The sequence below is a fragment of the Hyla sarda genome, chromosome 5, assembly GCF_029499605.1.
Source record: "Hyla sarda isolate aHylSar1 chromosome 5, aHylSar1.hap1, whole genome shotgun sequence".
In the NCBI taxonomy this organism is placed as follows: domain Eukaryota; kingdom Metazoa; phylum Chordata; class Amphibia; order Anura; family Hylidae; genus Hyla; species Hyla sarda.
This window is the reverse complement of record NC_079193.1, coordinates 47,123,698-47,145,283: the sequence shown is the minus strand read 5'-3', so window position 1 is coordinate 47,145,283 and position 21,586 is coordinate 47,123,698. Positions and strand designations below refer to the sequence as shown.

At 42.5% G+C, this 21,586-nt stretch overlaps 1 protein-coding gene across 1 annotated transcript in view; it reads left to right on the top strand.

Moving 5' to 3' along the window:
- Positions 1 to 21,586, top strand: part of NRP1 (neuropilin 1) — a 191,921-nt gene that overhangs the window by 86,931 nt on the left and 83,404 nt on the right. Inside the window, exons 6-7 of the mRNA XM_056519467.1 lie at positions 18,814 to 18,969; positions 21,400 to 21,566. Of these exons, the coding sequence (XP_056375442.1) occupies positions 18,814 to 18,969; positions 21,400 to 21,566 (323 nt within the window). The remainder of the gene's footprint in view (positions 1 to 18,813; positions 18,970 to 21,399; positions 21,567 to 21,586) is intronic.

Sequence of the window (21,586 nt, the reverse complement as noted above, 5' to 3'; positions counted from 1 at the left end):
ATGATCTGCTGCATACCTACTGATGATCTGCTGCACACCTACTGCAGATCTGCTGCACACCTACTGATGATCTGCTGCACACCTACTGATGATCTGCTGCACACCTACTTTGGATGTGCTGCACACCTACTGCAGATCTGCTGCACACATACTTTAATCTACTGCACGCCTAAAATACATATTTTGCATTAGGGTACAGAAATGATAAAATTGTGCCTTTTGACTGGGCATTCTTTTATGATGACCCTCATGCTGCCTGTATACATGATATTGTGGTAGCGGGGTGTGATGAGGGCAGATGTGGTTACCCTAGGGGCAGATGTCATTACCTCCTTGTATTTGTGATGCCAGGGCATGGTTTAGCTTAAAACCACCCAAAGGTATACTGCTGGATCCTGGGCTAGGCACGGGGGCAATAAAGACTCCGACGCCAAGTAACAGACATTGGTACCTTTACTGTGGGTAGACAGGTGGAAAAGTCTATACAGTTCAGCCAGGGCCCAAGGAGGTGACCAGTGACTCAGAGACCTTAAGGGCTTGCTGGGACTTGTGGTAGGACTGGACAATTAAATGTAGACCACGCTGACTTGACAGATGACAGGGACTGACTTGACTTGACTCATAAAGCGGTGACTTTATCTTACTTGACTTGATGGTGGCTGCAGGACTGGACTTTGAGGTCTCCAACACTCTGGACACACACACTAGACAAGACTGCACTGGACCTCAGCAGGAAGCAAGAGCTAAGAGAGAAGAGAGAGAAGCTCCACCCAGGGCTCATATGGGGAGACTAGCAGGGAGCCCATAGGTCATTCTTGGGATCACCTGGTCACTGGTACCTCCTGGTTAACAATCACATGACAGACCACATGACATAACTCTTAAAGATACAACACATTTTATACTACAATACACTGCAGAACATGTGTACAGGGGGGAAACAGGTGCAAGGGGCCCTGGGGACACTGAAGGAGGCTGCCTGACAGGACAGCAAGGGTAAGGGGCAACATCTCCCGTACTGGGCCACCACAATATAATTTTTGGGATATCATTTTAAAAATGGTGGGATCCAGTGACTGATTTGCTTAAGACCTCACAGCTGTCCTCCAATTGCTCTGGTCCTTGAGAGGCATCAGGGTACCTCTCCCAGTTGAAAAAAAAACACTACTGTTACAAATGCTACACGGTACACAGGGGACCCTATTACAGATTGTGCACTGGGGGCCCAGGAGCTACAAGTTACACCCCTGGATCCCATATTAAAGGGGTACTCCGCCCCTAGACAACTAATCCCCTATCCAAAGATAGTGGATAAGATGTCTGATCGCGGGGACCCCCCGCCATCTCCCTGCTGCACCTGGCGTTCGTTTAGAGTGCCCCCTCCCATAGACTTGCACTGGGGGGGGGGGGGGGGGGCATGGTCGTGACATCACTGGCCTCCGCCCCACATCGCCAGTCATCCGGCAGGGAGCGAAGTTCACTCTGTGCAACGGATGTCTGAGATCGCAGTGGTCCCCAGCGGCGGGACTCCCTGCCATCAGACATCTTATCCCCTATGTTTTGGATAGGGAATAAGATGTCTAGGGGTGGAGTAGCCCTTTAAGATCAATTAAGACAGGCCCATCTCCACTATAGTGCCCACCTGTGGGTATAATACACTAGTTATGACTGGCAGGATACACCTGAATATGGGCAGTCTTGTTTGCCCACCAGACTCCCCCCCATCTTCATGTACTGTAGGATATCTCTCCCCTCATCTTAAAGTGAAAGGTGACCTTTAATTCAGCCCTCAGCAAAGCCAGATCTCTGAATGTTTATGTATGCTCCTATCTTGTTGGAGCCGCAGCACAGTGTGCGGTTGAACAACAATTCCAATTCTATTTTACCTGTGGCTCGTTTGTGTAGATACTTAATTAACTAGTGTGATATTCACTTGATACTCCAGCATGCATTATTCATAGGCTCCAGTGCACATATTTACATATAACCCTTAGGGTCCCATAAAAAAATTATATTACTGCTGGAATTAGGACGTATAAGTAAGGATCAAGATAAAGACCGACCTGTCGAAATGTAAAAGCAAAAATAAGCAAACAAGCACACGTCCTTTAAGGTCAGGCCGAGCAGACGTGCCGAGCAGACGTGCCGAGCAGACGTGCCAGGTGCCTCGCTGCCTCATTTAGGTTTCTCTGAGATTCACGAGGTTTTATTTTACACCCGCAGCTGTAGGTCTCTAGCTGAAGCGATCTGCAGCCGGCACCTTGATTAAAGTTTCTCACCTCACGCTGGAGACGGAACACATCGCCAGTTTGTCACTCACACATCCTGAGCTGGAAAACAAGTAGCCATTGTCATGCCAGCGATGTCACGTACAGCGATGTGCACAGACATTTTTGGGGGGGGGGGGGGGCAGGGGCTCAAGGGGCTTCGGCTGTCCGGGCATGCTGGGAGTTGTAGTTTTGCAACAGCTGGAGGCACCCTGGTTGGGAAACACTAGCCTAAACTTTTTTCCGGTGTACCACTCTAAATAACAGTAATCAGACAGACCCAAATAATGTTTCTATACGTTACTCACTAGGTCATGAAGATGCTTTACATGTTTTTTTTTTATGTGTCTAGCTTCTGCATATGGCTCACAGATCCCTCTGTTTTGCTGCTCACTCATTCTGACATCTACTGCTCAGAAAGGGGCTTGTCTGAGGCAAGCACTGAGCCCGCCCTCACTCATCATGCATTAAAGGGGTACTCCGCCCCTAGACATCTTATCCCCTATCCAAAGGATAGGGGATAAGTTGTCAGATTGCCGCGGTCCCGCTGCTGGGGAGCCCCGGGATCCCCGCTGCGGCACCGCGCTCTCATTACAGCACAGAGCGAGTTTGCTCTGCACGTAATGATGGGCAGTACAGGGGCCGGAGCATCTTTACGTCACGGCTCCGCCCCTCGTGACGTCACGGCCCGTCCGTTTCAATACAAGTCTATGGGAGGGGGCGTGGTATATACTTGCATTAAGGGGACGGGCCGTGATGTCACGAGGGGCGGAGCAATTACGTCACGCTGCTCCGTCCCCCGTATTGCCCGTCATTATGCACAGAGCGAACTCGCTCTGTGCTGTGATGAGAGCGCGGTGCCGCAGCGGGGATCCCAGGGCTCCCCAGCAGCGGGACCGCGCCGATCTGACATCTTATCCCCTATCCTTTGGATAGGGGATAAGATGTCTAGGGGCGGAGTACCCCTTTAACTTTCTACCTGAGTCTGCTGTACTGTGCTGGGTCTCTTTATCCATTCACTGCAGACTGCTCTGTAACCCCTCTGTTTTGCTGCTCACTCATTCTGACATCTACTGCTCAGAAAGGGGCATGTCTCAGGCAAGCACTGAGCCCGCCCTCACTCATCGTGCATTAACTTCCTACCTGAGTCTGCTGTACTGTGCTGGGTCTCTTTATCCATTCACTGCAGGCTGCTCTGTAACCCCTCTGTTTTGCTGCTCACTCATTCTGACATCTACTGCTCAGAAAGGGGCGTGTCTGAGGCAAGCACTTAGCCCGCCGTCACTCATCGTGCATTCACTTCCTACCTGAGTCTGCTGTACTGTGCTGGGTCTCCTTATCCAATCACTGCAGGCTGCTCTGTAACCCCCTCCTCTCTGTTTTCATGTTGCAGTCTGATAGGACAGGAATGAGCACAGAGAAGTGGTAATCCCGCCCCCACTTCCTGGATTTTGTCCCAGCCTGTGCTTCAGCTGCTGCAACCGGACAGGCTTATGTTCTGGATGGTATAGGGACCCCTAGTGGTGATTTTTAAGCCATGATCTTTATTAAAAGGAGATAGCATTTGTTTATAAAGTATATAAGAAAGGTTAAAGGGGTTATCCAGGGGAAAAAAAACTTTTTTTATATATCAACTGGCTCCAGAAAGTTAAACAGATTTGTAAATTACTTCTATTAAAAAATCTTAATCCTTTCAGTACTTATGAGCTTCTGAAGTTGAGTTGTTATTTTCTGCCTAAGTGCTCTCTGATGACACTTGTCTCAGGAACCACCCAGTTTAGAAGCAAATCCCTATAGCAAACCTCTTCTACTCTGTGCAGTTCCCGAGACAAGCAGAGATGTCAGCAGAGAGCACTGTTGCTCAACTTCAGCAGCTGATAATTATTGAAAGGATTAAGATTTTTAAATAGAAGTAATTTACAAATCTGTTTAACTTTCTGGAATCAGTTGATATATATATATATATATATATATATATATATATATATATATATATAAAGTTTTTTCCTGGAATAGCCCATTAATGTTTTGCTAAGATGTACAACATATAAGAAAGGTTTTGATTCTGATGGGGCTGGTTTAAAAGACATCTGAATCAAAACCTTCATGAATATGGTAGAAAAAGTGTATAAAAATTATAGTAGATGAATACATGGAGCCCATAGAATAGCTATAGAATAAGGAAAGATTACACACAGAAATTTACAGTTTCTGCTACAGATTTTCTCAACCCCCCCCCCCCCCCCCCTTTAGAAATACATAGTGTAAATTTCCACAGCAGACCTTTCCACTATTAAAATACAGCGTATCAGAAGGGAATCTCCCCTAACATGTCCATATCTCTACATAAGTGATAAAAGCAGCAGAAAAAAACATTGGGAGAACACAAGGAGAACATTTCCGGTCTGAATGACCCTGTACGCTCAGCCATAAATCCAGAGACCTTGAGATGTGCCTAAATTTCAGGGTCAGATCTTTGGAGCACTTTGTAATGTTCATCGGCAGAAATGTCATCCATGAGATAAAGGCATTGATCAAGCATGAAACACATGGTAACCAAAGAATAGTTCAGTAAATGTTATATGAGGAAAGTGAAGGTCTACCGGCTGGACGTAGCGTCTACTTTGTTGCAAGAGGTTGTGGTGTTAAAAAGTAGTCTAGACTTTGTGCAGTACCTGTCATATTACAAAACAATAAAAATGCTTCAATATGTTACTCACTGGGTCATGCAGATTCTTCACGTGTCTAGCGTCTGTATTTGGCTCAAAGATCCCTGTTCTGTCGCTCACTCATTCTGACATCCACTGCTCAGGAAGGAGCATGTCCGAGGCAAGCAGTGAGCCCGCTCTCACTCATCATGCATTTACTTCCTCCCTGAGTCTGCTGTGCAGCTTCTCTTCATCCAATCACTGCAGGCTGCTCCGTAACCCCTGTTGGGAATGCAACAGCATGTACTATATATTGTGTATTAATAGCACTTGACCTGTAGATGGCACTGTCCACTGTTACTGGTTGTGGATATTTGTTAGCACTTCTCTCTCATCTTCCCTTCATCCCAAGATGGCCGCTGCTACAGTCTGCTGATATGTTTTGTATTTATTGTTTGCCGTTTAATCCACATAAGTAAACCATGTTCTTCATCACAAGCTACCAGTGTTTTCTCTAATACATAACCAACAACCCCCACCTCTGTTTTCATGTTGCAGTCTGATAGGACAAGGGTGAGCACAGAGAAATGATAGTCCCGCCCTCACTTCCTGTCCATGCCTGTGCTTCAGCTGGGACAAAGATGATTATGCAGCTGGACAGGAATATGTTTTGGCTGTGGTGTTTTTTTTATTAGCCATGATTTCTATAAAAGGAGATAAAACATTTTTATGAAGTATATTAAAAAAAGGTTAATGTTTTGCCAAGATGTGCAACATATGAAAGGTTTTTGAATCTGACAATGGCCAGTAAAGGATCTTGGAATAGAAAAACTGAGCTAATTTCTTTGAAGAACAGCTTCATGGCTGTCCCCGGTTTGGTGTGGTATTACAACTTGGCTCCATTTAATTCAATGGAACTAAGCTGCAGAACCACACCCACCCTGGAGACAGACAGGGAGTGGTTTTTGAAGAAATTAGCTCTGTTTTTCTATTTCGGGATAACCCCTTTAAAGGGGTTGTGCGCTGCCATGCAGTTCGGAGCTCCGCTCACAGCGTCCGGAAGTTCATTACTCCGAACGCTGTGTGCGGGCTTCCGTGTTCGCAGCCGCTGGGCGTAACGTCACGCCCGGCCCCTTCGTGACGTCTCGCCTACCCCCTCGTGACGTCACGCCCGCCCCCTCAACGAAAGTCTATGGGAAGGGGGCGCGACCGCTGTCACGCCCCCTTCCCATAGACTTTGGTAGAGGGGGCGGGCGTGACATCACAAGGGGGTGGGCGAGACGTCACGAAGGGGCCGAGCGTGACGTCACGCCCGGCGGCTGCGAACACGGAGTAATGAACTTCCGGACGCTGTGAGCGGAGCTCCAAACTGCAGGGCAGCGCACAACACCCTTTAAAGGAGATATCCAGTGGTGAAAAACTTATCCCCTATCCTAAGGATAGGGGATAAGTTTCAAATAGCGGGGGGTCCGACTGCTGGGGGTCTCCTGTATGGGGCCCCGACAGCCTACGGGAAGGCGGAGTGTTGACCACCCTACGAAGCAGCGGCTGACACACACCCTCAATACAACTCTATGGCAGAGCTGAAGCGCTGCATTCGGCAATCTCCGGCTCTGCCATAGAGTTGTATTGAGGGGGCGTGCCGGCTGCTGCTTCGTGCTAGCGAGCCTGGGCCCCATACAGGAGATCCCGGTGGGCCCCGGCAGTCGGACCCCCCCGCGATCTGAAACTTATGCCCTATCCTTTGTATAGGCGATAAGTTTTTCACCACTGGACTACCCCTTTAAAGGCAGTGTTTCCCAACCAGGGTGCCTCCAGCTGTTGCAAAACTGCAACTCCCAGCATGCCCGAATAGCTGGAGGCACACTGGTTGGGAATAATGCAAAACGCAGATCAGCTCACCACCAGTCTGAATACACATCAAGTCCATGGCACATAGTAGAGGCAGAAGCACGGAAGACTATGGGCCGTATCCCACGTGGATATAGCAATACGTATTGCTGGCTGCGAAACACCGCTTTTAGGTGTACTGTATATCATAACAAAATAATAATAATAATTAATACTACTACTACTACTAATAATAAAAATTAATACTAATATTTAACACTAATGATAATAATATTAATGATAATTAATAATAATAATAATAATAATAAATAATACTAAGGCCTATTGTTCGTAGCCCCAGTAGCACAGACGGAAATGTAATTTAGGATATGAATACAGTTTCGGCGCTCTGATCTTGGCACGACTTCAATGCCTAAGTCAATAAAATAAACACCCTTCTGGATGAAGGCACAGAAAGCACTGTCTTCCCAATAGATGTTAATGCCGCAGCAAATTAAACACTCTATTAATCTCTTTTATCTCAACTTCCTCTGCGTCTTGTCTAACTTTGCTGTCACCGAGACTTTGCACTTCTCAAAGTAATGTCTGCATATAAATGATGGAAGGGAGCTTGTTACGACCGGGCCAATCCGAACAGGAGCGGAGTATTAAAAAAAACCCTGTAAAGCCCATAATAAAGCAATACTTCACATGTAAAACAGTCTTTGTCAGATTGATAGGCGATGTAAGAGAAAAGCGACAATAATTGTGTGTTTTCTGTTTATTTTGTAATCTCCATTTATATAGCAATAACAAAAAGTTACAGTTGAATTTATCCTTTGTGATTTTGTGATATATATCTTTGATGTTTGCCAACCAGGGTGCCTCCAGCTGTTGCAAAACTACAACTCCCAGCATGCCCGGACAGCCGTAGGCTGTCCGGGCATGCTGGGAGTTGTAGTTTTGCAACAGCTGGAGGCACACTGGTTGGGAAGACTACTTTAATCATTGTCACATACAGTGTGTGGTATTGTACCTCTGCCCTATTCTTTTCAATGTGGCCATATTACAACCCCTAATGTTTTGCGCTTTTCCTAAAGTCAATATTTAGCTGCAGCCTGGAAACATAGTTTAGTAAGCTTAAAGGGGTTCTCCGGTGGAAAACTTTTTTTTTAAATCAACTGGTGCCAGAAAGTTAAACAGATTTGTAAATTACTTCTATTAAAAAATCTTAATCCTTCCAGTACTTAATAGCTGCTGAATACTACAGAGGAAATTATTTTCTTTTTGGAACACAGAGCTCTCTGCTGACATCATGAGCACAGTGCTCTCTGCTGACATATCTGTTCACATTTTCAAGGGGTACTCGGGTGAAAAACTTTTTTTTTTTTTTTTTAAATCAACTGGTGCCAGAAAGTTAAACAGATTTGTAAATTACTTCTATTAAAAAATCTTAATCCTTCCAGTACTTATTAGCTTATGAATACTACAGAGGAAATTCTTTTCTTTTGGAACACAGAGCTCTCTACGGACATCACAAGCACAGTGCTCTCTGCTGACATCTCTGCCCATTTTTAGGAACTGTCCAGAGCAGCATATGTTTTCTATGGGGATTTTCTCCTACTCTGGACAGTTCTTAAAATGGACAGAGATGTCAGCAGAGAGCACTGTGCTCATGATGTCAGCAGAGAGCTCTGTGTTCCAAAACGAAAATAATTTCCTCTGTAGTATTCAGCAGCTAATAAGTACTGGAAGGATTAAGATTTTTTAATAGAAGTAATTTACAAATCTGTTTAACTCTCTGGACCAGTTGATAAAAAAAAAAATCATACTTTTCCACTGGAGTACCCCTTTAAGAAGTGTCCAGAGTAGGAGAAAATCCCCATAGCAAACATATGCTGCTCTGGACAGTTCCTAAAATGGAGGAAGATGTCAGCAGAGAGCACTGTGGTCATGATGTCAGCAGAGAGCACTGTGCTTGTGATGTCAGCAGAGAGATCTGTGTTCCAAAAAGAAAATAATTTCCTCTGTAGTATTCAGCAGATAATAAGTACTGGAAGGAGTAAGATTTTTAATAGAAGTAATTTACAAATCTGTTTAACTTTCTGGCACCAGTTGATTTAAAAAAAAAAAATTCCACTGTAGTACCCCTTTAAGTATAATAGGTGCACCCAGTTATGGCACCCAGGTTTGGCAAAAAAAAAAAAAAAGTCTCGTGCCCATGATAGAACCTGAAAGGTAAGTATAGTTTTGCAATATGGTATCCATTGAATTCAAAGGAATTCATAGGCACCATATTACAACTCAAAGATTGTTTAGAGGCCAAGCCGTATACTGCCTCTTGTTACTGCTTTACACTTCTCACTTCTAGGAGAGAATACACTGATTCCTTAACTCCCCATTAGTGATGAGCAGCAGGGGCCATATTCGTATTCGTGATATTTCACAAATATATGTATGAATATTTGTTCCTATATTCGCGAAATTCACAATATATTCATGGTTACTTTCGCTTTGCGTAAATTCGCAGGCGCATATGCACATGCGGATAACTATCTACCCATCTATCTATATTATCTATCTATATTATCTATCTATATTATCTATCTATATTATCTTTTAGAGATGAGCGAATTTACAGTAAATTCGATTTGTCACGAACTTCTCGGCTCGGCAGTTGATGACTTATCCTGCATAAATGAGTTCAGCTTTTAGGTGCTCCGGTGGGCTGGAAAAGGTGGATACAGTCCTAGGAGACTCTTTCCTAGGAATGTATCCACCTTTTCCAGCCCACGGGAGCACCTGAAGGCTGAACTAATTTACGCAGGAAAAGTCATCAACTGCCGAGCCGAGAAGTTCGTGACGAATCGAATTTACTGTAAATTCGCTCATCTCTATTATCTTTCTATCGTCTAATATTCTTGGTTTATACAGAAGTTATAATGGGTCTATGACATTTTTCATTTTGAATATTGTCGTGTCATATTCGCAAATATCATCACTATCTATCTACCTATCTAATTTTAGTGACGCTATTTGCGAATATGAGGATATTTGCAAATATTCTCATATTCGCTCTCCAGTCTATTCCAGCACAGTAAATAGTATAGGAGCCTTCTTTAGACCACAAGCTGGAAGCAGGGATCACTGTGATGTGTTCTGTGGGGAAAAAAAATATTACGAATATTCGTAGTTGCGAACATATAATGCTATATTAGCCGTCACGCCCCCTCCCATAGACTTGCATTGAGGAGGCGGGGCGTGATGCCACACGGGGGCGGAGTCGTGACATCCCGATACTTCATCCCCGTGGTCGGGAGGCAAAAGACTGAGAACTTCCAGCGCTTCCAACAGTACTTAGAGGTGGGTGCTGAATGCTAGATTTCGGGGGTCCCCAGCGGCGGGAACCCCGCGATCAGACATCTTATCCCCTAACCTGTGGATAGGGGATAAGATGTCTTGGGGCCGGGGTACCCCTTTAAGGCCCAGATTTAACAAACTTTGTGAGAAAAAAATGGAGAGATTTTCCCACAGCAACCAATCACAGTTCAGCTTTCACTTTACCAGAGCTCGTTAGCTGAGCTGTGATTGGTTACTGTGGGAGAATTTTTTCTCTCACAAAGTTTGATAAATCTCCCCCTTAGTCTCTGCTTTTAGGTCCGGTCTTTTTACTCATGTTGCTTTTATCTTCATTTCTCAGCTTTCTTTTTATTTGATATCTATAGTGAAGTCTACTGAATAATGATAAAGCGGTTGGCGGTGATCATACTGTACGACACTTGATAGGCCCTGAAATCGTAACTTCTGCAATTATGTCTGAAAGTAATCAGACCCAATTTATGGCCGATACAAACGGAGACACTTTAACCTTTTGTTTCGAGCGGTCGATGGGAGAAGTGTACTTAGCGATGAAAACTAATTGATTTTGTTACTAAGACTCTGCTCTGCCATTGTTTGGGATCATATTCAGTGATATTCAACGAGAGACTTGAGAAATGAGAAGTTATTTAGAGGTGGTGATTTTCTATAAACGCTATTATATTTCCTTAAGTCGCTTTGTTTTTAAAATGTTCACATCGCAAAATGGTTGTGTTACATTCAACAGGCTAAAGCCTTATGCATGTGTGGTGTCCCGGTACAGGACCTGGTCCTGTCCTTAGTCTGGAGTCCCCTCAGCCAGAGTCCCTCCATGCTAATGGGCTCTCCTGAAGGGCTAACCCCTAGTCGCCTTTTAATATGGTAATATTTCATGTATATATTTATATATTTAATTAATCTGGGATACCTCTGTATAGGACCTTAGAGGTCACGTGCCTTTAATTGATGTTATGCTATGGATTAAGGACCTTTGGGTCATGTGATATACCCAGAGTTCCATGGGTCAGGACTGACAGGTTTGGCTGTCTAATGAGTTTTGTCCCACCCCCTTAATATATAAGGGGCTGCTGCCACTAAATTCTCGCTCTTAGGTCTTGGTTCTTTTTCCGCTCTTCCTGCTGGACTAGCAAGCAGCACTAATCTCAGCACAAATCATCAATTCTGAAGCCTTATCTTCCGCAGCCACTAAACCGTGAGTTATCCAGCTCAAAACTACTAAAATCCTGTGTGACTACTGCAACTCAATTATCATCAATTCAGTAGCACAGTGGCTAGCAAACCAAAGCTCATTGCATTCAGAAGTCCCAGCAAACCGGTGAGGAACCTGAACGACGGTCCTCTATACAAAGACTGATTTGTTACCTGCAGTTGCATAAAATATGCAGTAATGTTTATTCCGGTTTTCATCAACATCTGTTGTGGACACTCCTTTATTTTTCCCTACCGTTTATGGGACGGTTGATGGTAGGACCATTACTCTAAGGAAACCTCATCCTGGCGTCACGACAACATACCAATACCCAACACTACCACTCTGCAACACCCTCATTACATCCTTCCACCCCGGCACCACAGCAGTTATATGGGGGTAAATAGAGACTCCGTCCCCTTTTCAAGTATGGCGCTGTATTATGGTGAATACTTCTGTACTGTGGCATCCAAAGCTCAAAACCTCCCATTTTTCATGTTGTATTTACTGTATATAGATTCCGTTGTTATTCATGCAGCTGTACATATCCCAAGAGTAGAAGTTGTGTTCAGATACAATGAAAAAGGTTATATCAGCATAATACATAATATGGACCCTTATAGGGGTACTCGACTGCCTCAGCATTCGGAACATTTTGTTCCGAACGCTGGGTGTTGGCTGCGGGGGTCGTGACATCACGGCTACGCCCCTTGTTATGTCACACCACGCCCCCTCAATGCAAGTCCATAGACTTGCATTGAGAAGGTGTGGCGTGACATCACAAGGGGTGTGGCCATGATGTCACGACCCTCGCAGCCCGCACCCAGCATTCGGAAATTCGGAGGCAGGGGGGTACCCCTTTAATTACTTTATACTAGATTGATGCGCATGAAAATAATTTTCTGATTGAATAGTTTTTATTAAGAGTTTTAAAGTACAAGTTAATACAAATAAAAATAAAACAAACAAACAAAACAAAATGACACATAATAATATGTAATAATAAATCAAAGACATAAAAATTCTTTTCACAATAAATCTTAGGTTCCACCATTTTTAGGAAACTTGGCTTGTCTCTTCGTTTCATTGGTTTATAAACATAGATGGACATTTATTTGGACTGGTGTGATATACCGTAGTCTTAAACAGACGTCTGCTAGAGTTAGATGTGTCGAAAAAAAAAGTTGCTTAAAAAGTCAGCTGAATCGGCCAACTTTAGTAGAGTCATCCTACTGTATAGGATATATAGGGGCCTCCCGACTCTACCCAGACAGGTGAAGTTAAGGGGGTACTCTGCTGAAAAACATTTTTTTTTTAAATCAAAGTCAAACAGATTAGTGAATTCTTTCTATTTAAAAATCCTTTAAAAATCTATTTAATCCTTCCAGTACTTATCAGTTGCTGTATGCTCAAGAGGAATTTCTTTTCTTTTTGAATTTCCTTTCTGTCTGACCATCGTGCTCTCTGCTGATACCTCTGTCCATGTCAGGAACTGTCGAGAGCAGAATAGGTTTGCTATGGGGATTTGCTCCTGCTCTGGACAGTTCCTTAAATGGACAGAGGTGTCAGCAGAGAGCACTGTGGTCAGACAGAAAGGAAATTAAAAAAGAAAAGAACTTCCTCTGGAGCATATAGCAGCTGATAAGTACTGAAAAGATTAAGATTTTTTAATAAAAGTAATTCACAAATCTGTTTAACTTTCTGGCAACAGTTGATTTAAAAAAAAAAAAAATGTTTTCCAGCGGAGTAACCCTTTAAGGAAGAGAAGGGTAGGGCATGTTCAATAGCACTAGCTTGCCTCTCCTCTCTCCATTTAGAACAAAAAAAGTTCAGCCATGTTGTACATTCATGTGTATAGAGAAATTGGAAGAGATAGCTAATGGCCGAATGAACACAAGGGCAAGAGTTACTGAAGATGTATGGCCACCTTTAAAGGGGTATTCCAGGCAAAAACTTTTTTTTTAAATCAACTGGCTCCGGAAAGTTAAACAGATTTGTAAATTACTTCTATTAAAAAATCTTAATCTTTCCAATAGTTATTAGCTTCTGAAGTTTTCTGTCTAACTCAATGATGATGTCACGTCCCGGGAGCTGTGCATGATGGGAGAATATCCCCATAGGAACTGCACAGCTCCCGGGACGTGAGTCATCAGAAAGCAGTTAGACAGAAAACAGCAACTCAACTTCAGAAGCTAATAACTATTGGAAGGATTAAGATTTTTTTATAGAAGTAATTCTATAAATTATATATATATATATATATATATATATATATATATAAAAAAAAAAAAGTTTGGGCCTGGAATACCCCTTTAAATGCAGCTCAGAAATAGTACAGAGGGAAGAAATCTTACTATGTTCGAGTTTGTTAAACAGTAACACAACCTCCCCCTCTAATAGGAAAACAGGCAATGACTGACAATCATCTGCAAATCGACCACAGTCTTTGGGTGACCAGAAGTTGACCTGGAGCGCTGGCCTTATAGAGGCAGACATAGATCGAATTGGTTCTCTATGGCCCAAATAGCATCATCATCCAATTTGTGGCCAGTTCTAGGGTGACGCAATGTGTCCTAGACAACAAGAGTTCTAGAATTACAGCGACTCTAATAGGATTGCCTCTGTCCATAAATACTGACCACATAAACCTGTCCTTTGTATTGCTTAATCTGCAGACAGACCATCGCGCGTATAGATTCTTCCTTTGTACGTCTATATCGATCGGGAACAAAGTCTTTTGTTCCTTGTTTCCTGGGCTGACATTATTTGGTCTCTCTCATTCGGAGCTCTTTCTTTTTTATAAACTGGAATGGGAAAGGTCATATAAATATGTGTATATCATTAGTTCTGGGAAGATAAGCAGCGTTTAATTACTTCCTCTCATCTCTGACGAGACGTTTGCGCCAAAGTTGTTAATTATAGGAGGATTTGCCATGGATCATACAGTTCATATGTCAAGAGAAATGATAAAACAAGCTCTTGCAAAAAACAACAAAAAACAATGATAATAATAATAATAATAATTATAAAGAGTTGAAAACTGTGACTGTCAACAGTAGGCTGATAATTTTTGAATTTACATATATAGATAAATAGATGTTATAAATATGGATAGATCAGGGGTTAAACGAATTTTAAATCAATTAGTGCCGGAAAGATTTGTAAATTACTTCTATTTAAAAATCTTAATCCTTCCCGTACTTATCAGCTGCTGTATGCTCCAGAGGAAGTTCTTTTCTTTTTGAATTTCTTTTCTGTCTGACCACAGTGCTCTCTGCTGACACCTCTGTCCATGTCAGGAACTGTCCATAGTAGGAGCAAAAGCCCATAGCGAACCTCTCCTGCTCTGGACAGTTTCTGACATGTACAGAGGTGTCATCAGAGAGCACTGTGGTCAGACAGAAAGGAAATTCAAAAAGAAAAGAACTTCCTGTGGAGTATACAGCAGCTGGTAAGTACTGCAAGGATTAAGTTTTTTTAAATAGAAGTAATTTACAGATCTGTTTAACTTTCTGGCATCAGTTGATTAAAAAAATGTTTTTCAGTGGAGTACCCCTTTAATTCCTGGGGGAAAAAAGTATGGGACTTCACCCAAGATTTCCACTCAAGGGCTGGTCCTGCAGGACTTCTGCTAATGGGAACAGTGTTCCTGCTGTAGAAAAAGTGCAGAAACTCTGTTCCCATGCTTTCCTGCAGAAATTGAGCCGATAGATAGATAGATATGAAATAAATAGATAGGAGATAGATAGATAGATAGATAGATATGAGATAGATAGATAGATAGATAGATATGAGATAGATAGATATGAAATAGATAGATAGATATGAGATTGATAGATAGATATGAGATTGATAGATAGACAGATATGAGATTGATAGATAGATAGATAGATAGATAGATAGATAGATAGATAGATATGAGATAAATAGATAGATATGAGATAGATAGATAGATAGATATGAGATAGATAGATAGATAGATATGAGATAGATAGATATGAAATAGATAGATAGATAGATATGAGATTGATAGATAGATATGAGATTGATAGATAGATAGATAGATATGAGATTGATAGATAGATAGATAGATATGAGATAGATAGATATGAAATAGATAGGTAGATATGAGATTGATAGATAGATATGAGATTGATAGATAGATAGATATGAGATTGATAGATAGATAGATATGAGATTGATAGATAGATAGATAGATATGAGATAGATAGATAGATATGAGATAGATAGATAGATATGAAATAGATAGGTAGATATGAGATTGATAGATAGATATGAGATTGATAGATAGATAGATATGAGATTGATAGATAGATAGATATGAGATTGATAGATAGATAGATAGATAGATAGATAGATATGAGATAGATATATATGAGATAGATAGATATGAGATAGATAGATAGATATGAGATAGATAGATAGATATGAGATAGATAGATATGAGATAGATAGATATGAAATAGATAGATAGACAGACAGATAGATATTAGAGAGATAGACAGATAGATCTAATAGATACACTGTACTTGAATGTGCTTTATTAATAATTTGTGTTTTATCCAGCTCACCACAGATCAATATTGCATTAGCCGGACAGGGAATGCCCATTCAGGGAAATTCAATACTTCTTTGTATGGTGTTGTCTTGGCGGCTCCTGACCGTACAATAATCACAGACACAGCAAAGAACTTAGATGTCCAGGGGGCAAAATCCAGACAAACTAAAATGTAGACATCCCAAATAATTCCATGAAAATTATAAGGCAGTGAGTCACAAACAGGCCCTTCAATCATGGCTCCCGACCCAACAAAGTTCTTCTGTTTCCCGTTCAATGGCCGAATTGTTTAGATTTCAAAGAAGGCACCTGAGTTCAGCGGCTGACATTTATTGTTTAAGTGGTTTGAGCCCAATCTTTATGACTGCGCCTGTATGGCTTTACTACTTAAAAGGAGAAAAAGAGCCTATTAAGATGGCCTACATGAATAAGAGATGGCCGCCGAAAACGTGTCACACGAGTCCATATTATACAGTATTTACAGCTTGGCGTTTACGGCTCCATTTTTGGGCATCAGAATTTTATTTATTTTATTTTATTTATTTGTTTGTTTTCATTTCTATTTTTATAGCACTAACCTATTCTGTAGTGGTGTTAAAGATTTCCTTAATTTACAATCTAATTCATGATAAAGTGAGAAGTGGGTACATGTTTCAAACTCAGTGACCACTTGCTATATTCATCCCGCCACATCATTTTATATGGCCAACCAGGTTCCGACGCATTTCAGATTCTGCAGCTTTTGATGCTGGATGCTGCAAATGCTTGGCCAAGGGGGTGGCACCAGGGTAGGAAACAGGGGGCCATCTTGAACAGTGTGCACCTCCACACTGCTTTGTTAAGCATCCCTAAGGCAGCGGTACAGTTCTGACACCACTACCCAAACACCCGGACCACCCTCCTATGTCAGAAGCTTGGTGCTTAAAGGGGTACTCTGGTGGAAAACTTTTTTTATTTATTTATTAATTTTTTTTTAAATCAACTGGTGCCAGAAAGTTAAACAGATTTGTAAATTACTTCTATTAAAAAATCTTAATCCTTCCAGTACTTATTAGCTGCTGAATACTACAGAGGAAATTCTTTTTTTTTTTTTTTTGGAACACAGAGCTCTCTGCTGACATCACAAGCACATTGCTCTCTGCTGACATCTCTGTCCATTTTAGGAACTGTCCAGAGCAGCATATGTTTGCCATGGGAATTTTCTCCTACTCTGGACAGTTCTTAAAATGGACTGAGATGTCAGCAGAGAGCACCGTGCTCATGATGTCAGCAGAGAGCTCTGTGTTCCAAAAAGAAAATAATTTTCTCTGTAGTATTCAGCAGCTAAGAAGTACTGGAAGGATTAAGATTTTTTTTTTTATAGAAGTAATTAACAAATCTGTCTAACTTTTTGGCACCAGTTGATTAAAAAAAAAAGTTTTCCACCGGAGTACACCTTTAAGAGGTAGAAGTGATTTTCTATTATCTAATTTGGTCCTAAAGGACATATTGGCTTTTTACTTTTCTTACCAAGTGGCACATCATAACATGTTAAGGCAGTTTTTTCCAAACTGTCTACCTCCAGCTGTTGCAAAACTACAATTCCTAGCATACCCGGACAGCCGTTGGCTGTCCGGGCATGCTAGGAGTTGTAATTTTGCAACAGCTTGAGAAACATTGTTTGGAAAAAAAACTGTCATAGACAAATAATTACTACTTTCGTATATAGGTCTTTTTCTCTTCTTCCCAATCCTGTACACTTAACTATCATGTCACTGAATTAGCCACATGCTGAGAGTTGTAGTTTCTCTGTACGGGCTTGCTGGGAGTTGTAGTTTTGCAACAGCCTGAGACACATTGAAAAAAAACTTTCATATACAAATAATTACTACTTTCATATATAGGTCTTTTTCTCTTCTTCCCAATCCTGTTCAGTTAACTATCATGTCACTGAAGTAGCCACATGCTGGGAGTTGTAGTTTTTTAAAAGCTGGAGACAGACTGTTTGGAAAACACTGTGTTACGGCGTAGTTACATCTATACAGTCTTATAATGACAATCAGCCTATTTCTGCTGGCTGCTCTGCAGTGAAGAGAGGATCTCCATACCCAGAACTGGGGGAAGAGACTGTGCAGGTGCGTCCTCCAACACTTAGCTCAATGCATGGACCTGCACATTGCTATACACTTTAAACACGAGGTGGCACCAAATTTCATGAACGTTTTAATGGAACATTTTTTTTATCAGATGTCAAAAATTTTCATGACCTATGCAATATGACATATATAATGGCAGGACAAGCATTCTGTATATAATAGGTAGTGCAAAACCTTTTTTAGATTCAAGACAACAAGCTCTCCAAAAGCTTATTATAGATCTCTATTTATTCTGATGTCTGATTTTAAAATTATGTTCTGATGTGTATCTGTTGTCTCATGTAAGGATAATACATTTCTTGCCAATACAAGGGCAAAAAATAAATTTTATATATATATATATATATATATATATATATAAAGATGTAGCTAAAGGGGTTGAGTATTTACCTCAGGGTGAGGCCACCACTCCGGGTGTAACGGAGCTTCAGAAGGCCACGAAACAGCTGTCTGCAGATGGGTAGAAACTTCCCTTTTGGGGAATAGTCTGGCTTGGCATAAATCCCGATCAGCTTTTTATATTCCTTAACAGGAGCTAAGCTGATACCAGGGAACATTACCTGAAAAGGTTATGTAATGAGCTTCTTTGCATATTCCCCTATAAAGATGTATAAATATAAAGTATATAAATATATACATATATATATATATATATATATATATACCATATATATATATATATATATATATATGTATGTATATGCAAATTTTTTTATTTATTAATTAATTTATTATTTATTTTAACTTAATTTATTCTTAACTATTTTTTTTTCTTTCCTCCTTACAGTGGGACCCCATATTGGACGTTACTGTGGACAGAACAACCCAGGACGAGTCCGGGCCTCATCTGGAATCATGTCCGTTGTTTTTCATGCAGACAACGCGATCGCAAAGGAAGGATTCTCTGCAAACTACTCTGTATTACAGAGCAATGCAGAACAAGGTCAGTGCCGCATCATTTATCTGCGTTATGTATTTCACTACGGAGACAGTCACATAAAACATTGAAGAAACTTCTACATAAATCAGATGACAAGAGGAATATCGCCCTCTTCTTATATTGCATTGAGATATTCTCTATATAAAGCAGTAGTCTATACAGAAGAATAGTATGACACTCACTATAAATAGGTTATCCGTCATAGAAAGTCTATGTGTAACATTCAATGGTATCTACCCTATTTTTCGCCGTATAAGACGCACTTTTTCTTCCCCAAAACCGGGGTGGGGGGGGGGGGGGAGTTGGTGCGTCTTATACGGCAAATACACATTAAAACCCTGTCCTATCGTGGCGGTCCCTGCGGCCATCAATGGCCGGGACCCGTGGCTAATACAGGACATCACCGATCGCGATGATGCCCTGTATAAACCCTTCAGACGCGGCGATCAAAGCTGACCGCCGCATCCGAAGTGAAAGTGACACTAACCCGGCTGCTCAGTCGGGCTGTTTGGGAATACCGCGGTGAAATCGTGGCGTCCCGAACAGCTTACAGGACACCAGGAGGGACCTTACCTGCCTCCTCGGTGTCTGCTCCATGCCGGGATCCCCTGCATGGCCGGCGCTCTCCTTCGTCGTCATCACGTCGTCGTGCACGCCGTCCCATCATCCAGTAGGAGGGGCGTGTGTAGAGACGTGATGGCGGCGACAAAGAGCGAGGATACCGGGCAGCAGAGACGTTCCGGAGCGACGCTGCAACAGCGATGGAGGGCGACATCCAGGGCAGCGGTGACGAGCGTTGACGGGTCCGGAGCGGCGGGGACACGTGAGTATTACCTCCTATACCAGTGGTCTTCAACCTGCGGACCTCCAGATGTTGCAAAACTAAAACTCCCAGCATGCCCGGACAGCCAACGGCTGTCCGTGCATGCTGGGAGTTGTAGTTTTGCAACATCTGAAGGTCTGCAGGTTGAAGATCACTGTCCTACACTTTACATTGTATTTGGTTCAGAATCTTTATTTTCTGGATTTTTATCCTTTAAAATTGGGTGCATCTTATATGCCGGAGCTTCTTATATGATGAAAAATACAAGTCCCTTAGACAAACATGCCTGTGCCTCGTGTATTATTTTGGAGTTTTGGAACTTTTGAAGGACACGGTTGAGAACAACTGGAAAAGATTATGTGGCCTTCTGCAGTTCTGTTTTATTGTCATGGAAGAGCAATGTTCTGACCTCATAGCACTTAGTAAGGTTAGTATCTGTAATAGCAGGAACAGCAAAATGGCTTAACTTCAAAGCTTACATATGTGACCTCAATTACAGGGTCCACGTAATATATTACGTTAAGCCCAACGGCAGGAAACCGGCGTCAGGCTGGACAGCCCTGAAATCCATAGAAAAATGAAATGAGACTTATAGATGTCAACATGGATATGTAGAAATGTACATGTCTAATATGGATGACTAAATGACTCCCATGCTACCTTACTATAGTCATGCTACTGTCTACTATAAATAAAACCCAGTGACATACCGTATTTTTCGCCCTATAGGACGCGCCAGCGTATAAGACGCACCCAATTTATAGGTGCAGAATTTAAAAAAATAAAGATTTTGAACCCAATAGTGGTCTTCAACCTGCGGACCTCCAGATGTTGCAAAACTACAACTCCCAGCATGCCCGGACAGCCGTTGGCTGTCCGGGCATGCTGGGAGTTGTAGTTTTGCAACATCTGGAGGTCCGCAGATTGAAGACCACTGCATAGGAGGTAATACTCACGTGTCCCCGCCGCTCCGGACCCGTCACCGCTGCCCTGGATGTCGCTCCATCGCTGTCGCCGTGTCCCCGTCGCTCCGGAACGTCTCTGCTGCTGGCCGGGTATCCTCGCTCTCCGTCGCCGCCATCACGTCGTTACGCACTCCGACGCACGTACGCGACGACGTGATGACAAGGAAGGAGAGCGCCGGCCATACAGGGGATCCCTGAACGGAGAAGACACCGAGGAGGCAGGTAAGGTCCCTCCCGGTGTCCTGTAAGCACTAACCCGGCTATTCAGTCGGGCTGTTCGGGACCGCCGCGGTGAAATCGCGGCGGTCCCGAACAGCCCGACTGAACAACCGGGTTAGTGTCACTTTCCCTTCAGACGCGGCGGTCAGCTTTGATCGCCGCGTCTGAAGGGTTAATACAGGGCATCACCGCGATCGGTGATGTCCTATATTAGCCGCGGGTCCCGGCCGTTGATGGCCGCAGGGACCGCCGCAATAGATGTGTATTCGCCGTATAAGAGGCACCGACTTTTCCCCCCCAGTTTTGGGGAAGAAAAAGTGCGTCTTATACGGTGAAAAATATGGTAGATTGTGCTATGAATGTATCAACGATGGCTCCTAAACAACACAGCTAATCTTTTGCATGCCATATTTTTATTTAATAAAGATTTCGAATGCAAAGAAGCCCTCGGGATGGAATCTGGGGAGATAACTTCAGATCAGATCACGGCATCTTCACATTATAGCACCAACTGGTCCACAGAAAGGTCAAGACTCAACTATCCGGAGAACGGATGGACACCTGGTGAGGACACGGTTAAAGAATGGATACAGGTATGTTGCAACTATATTAT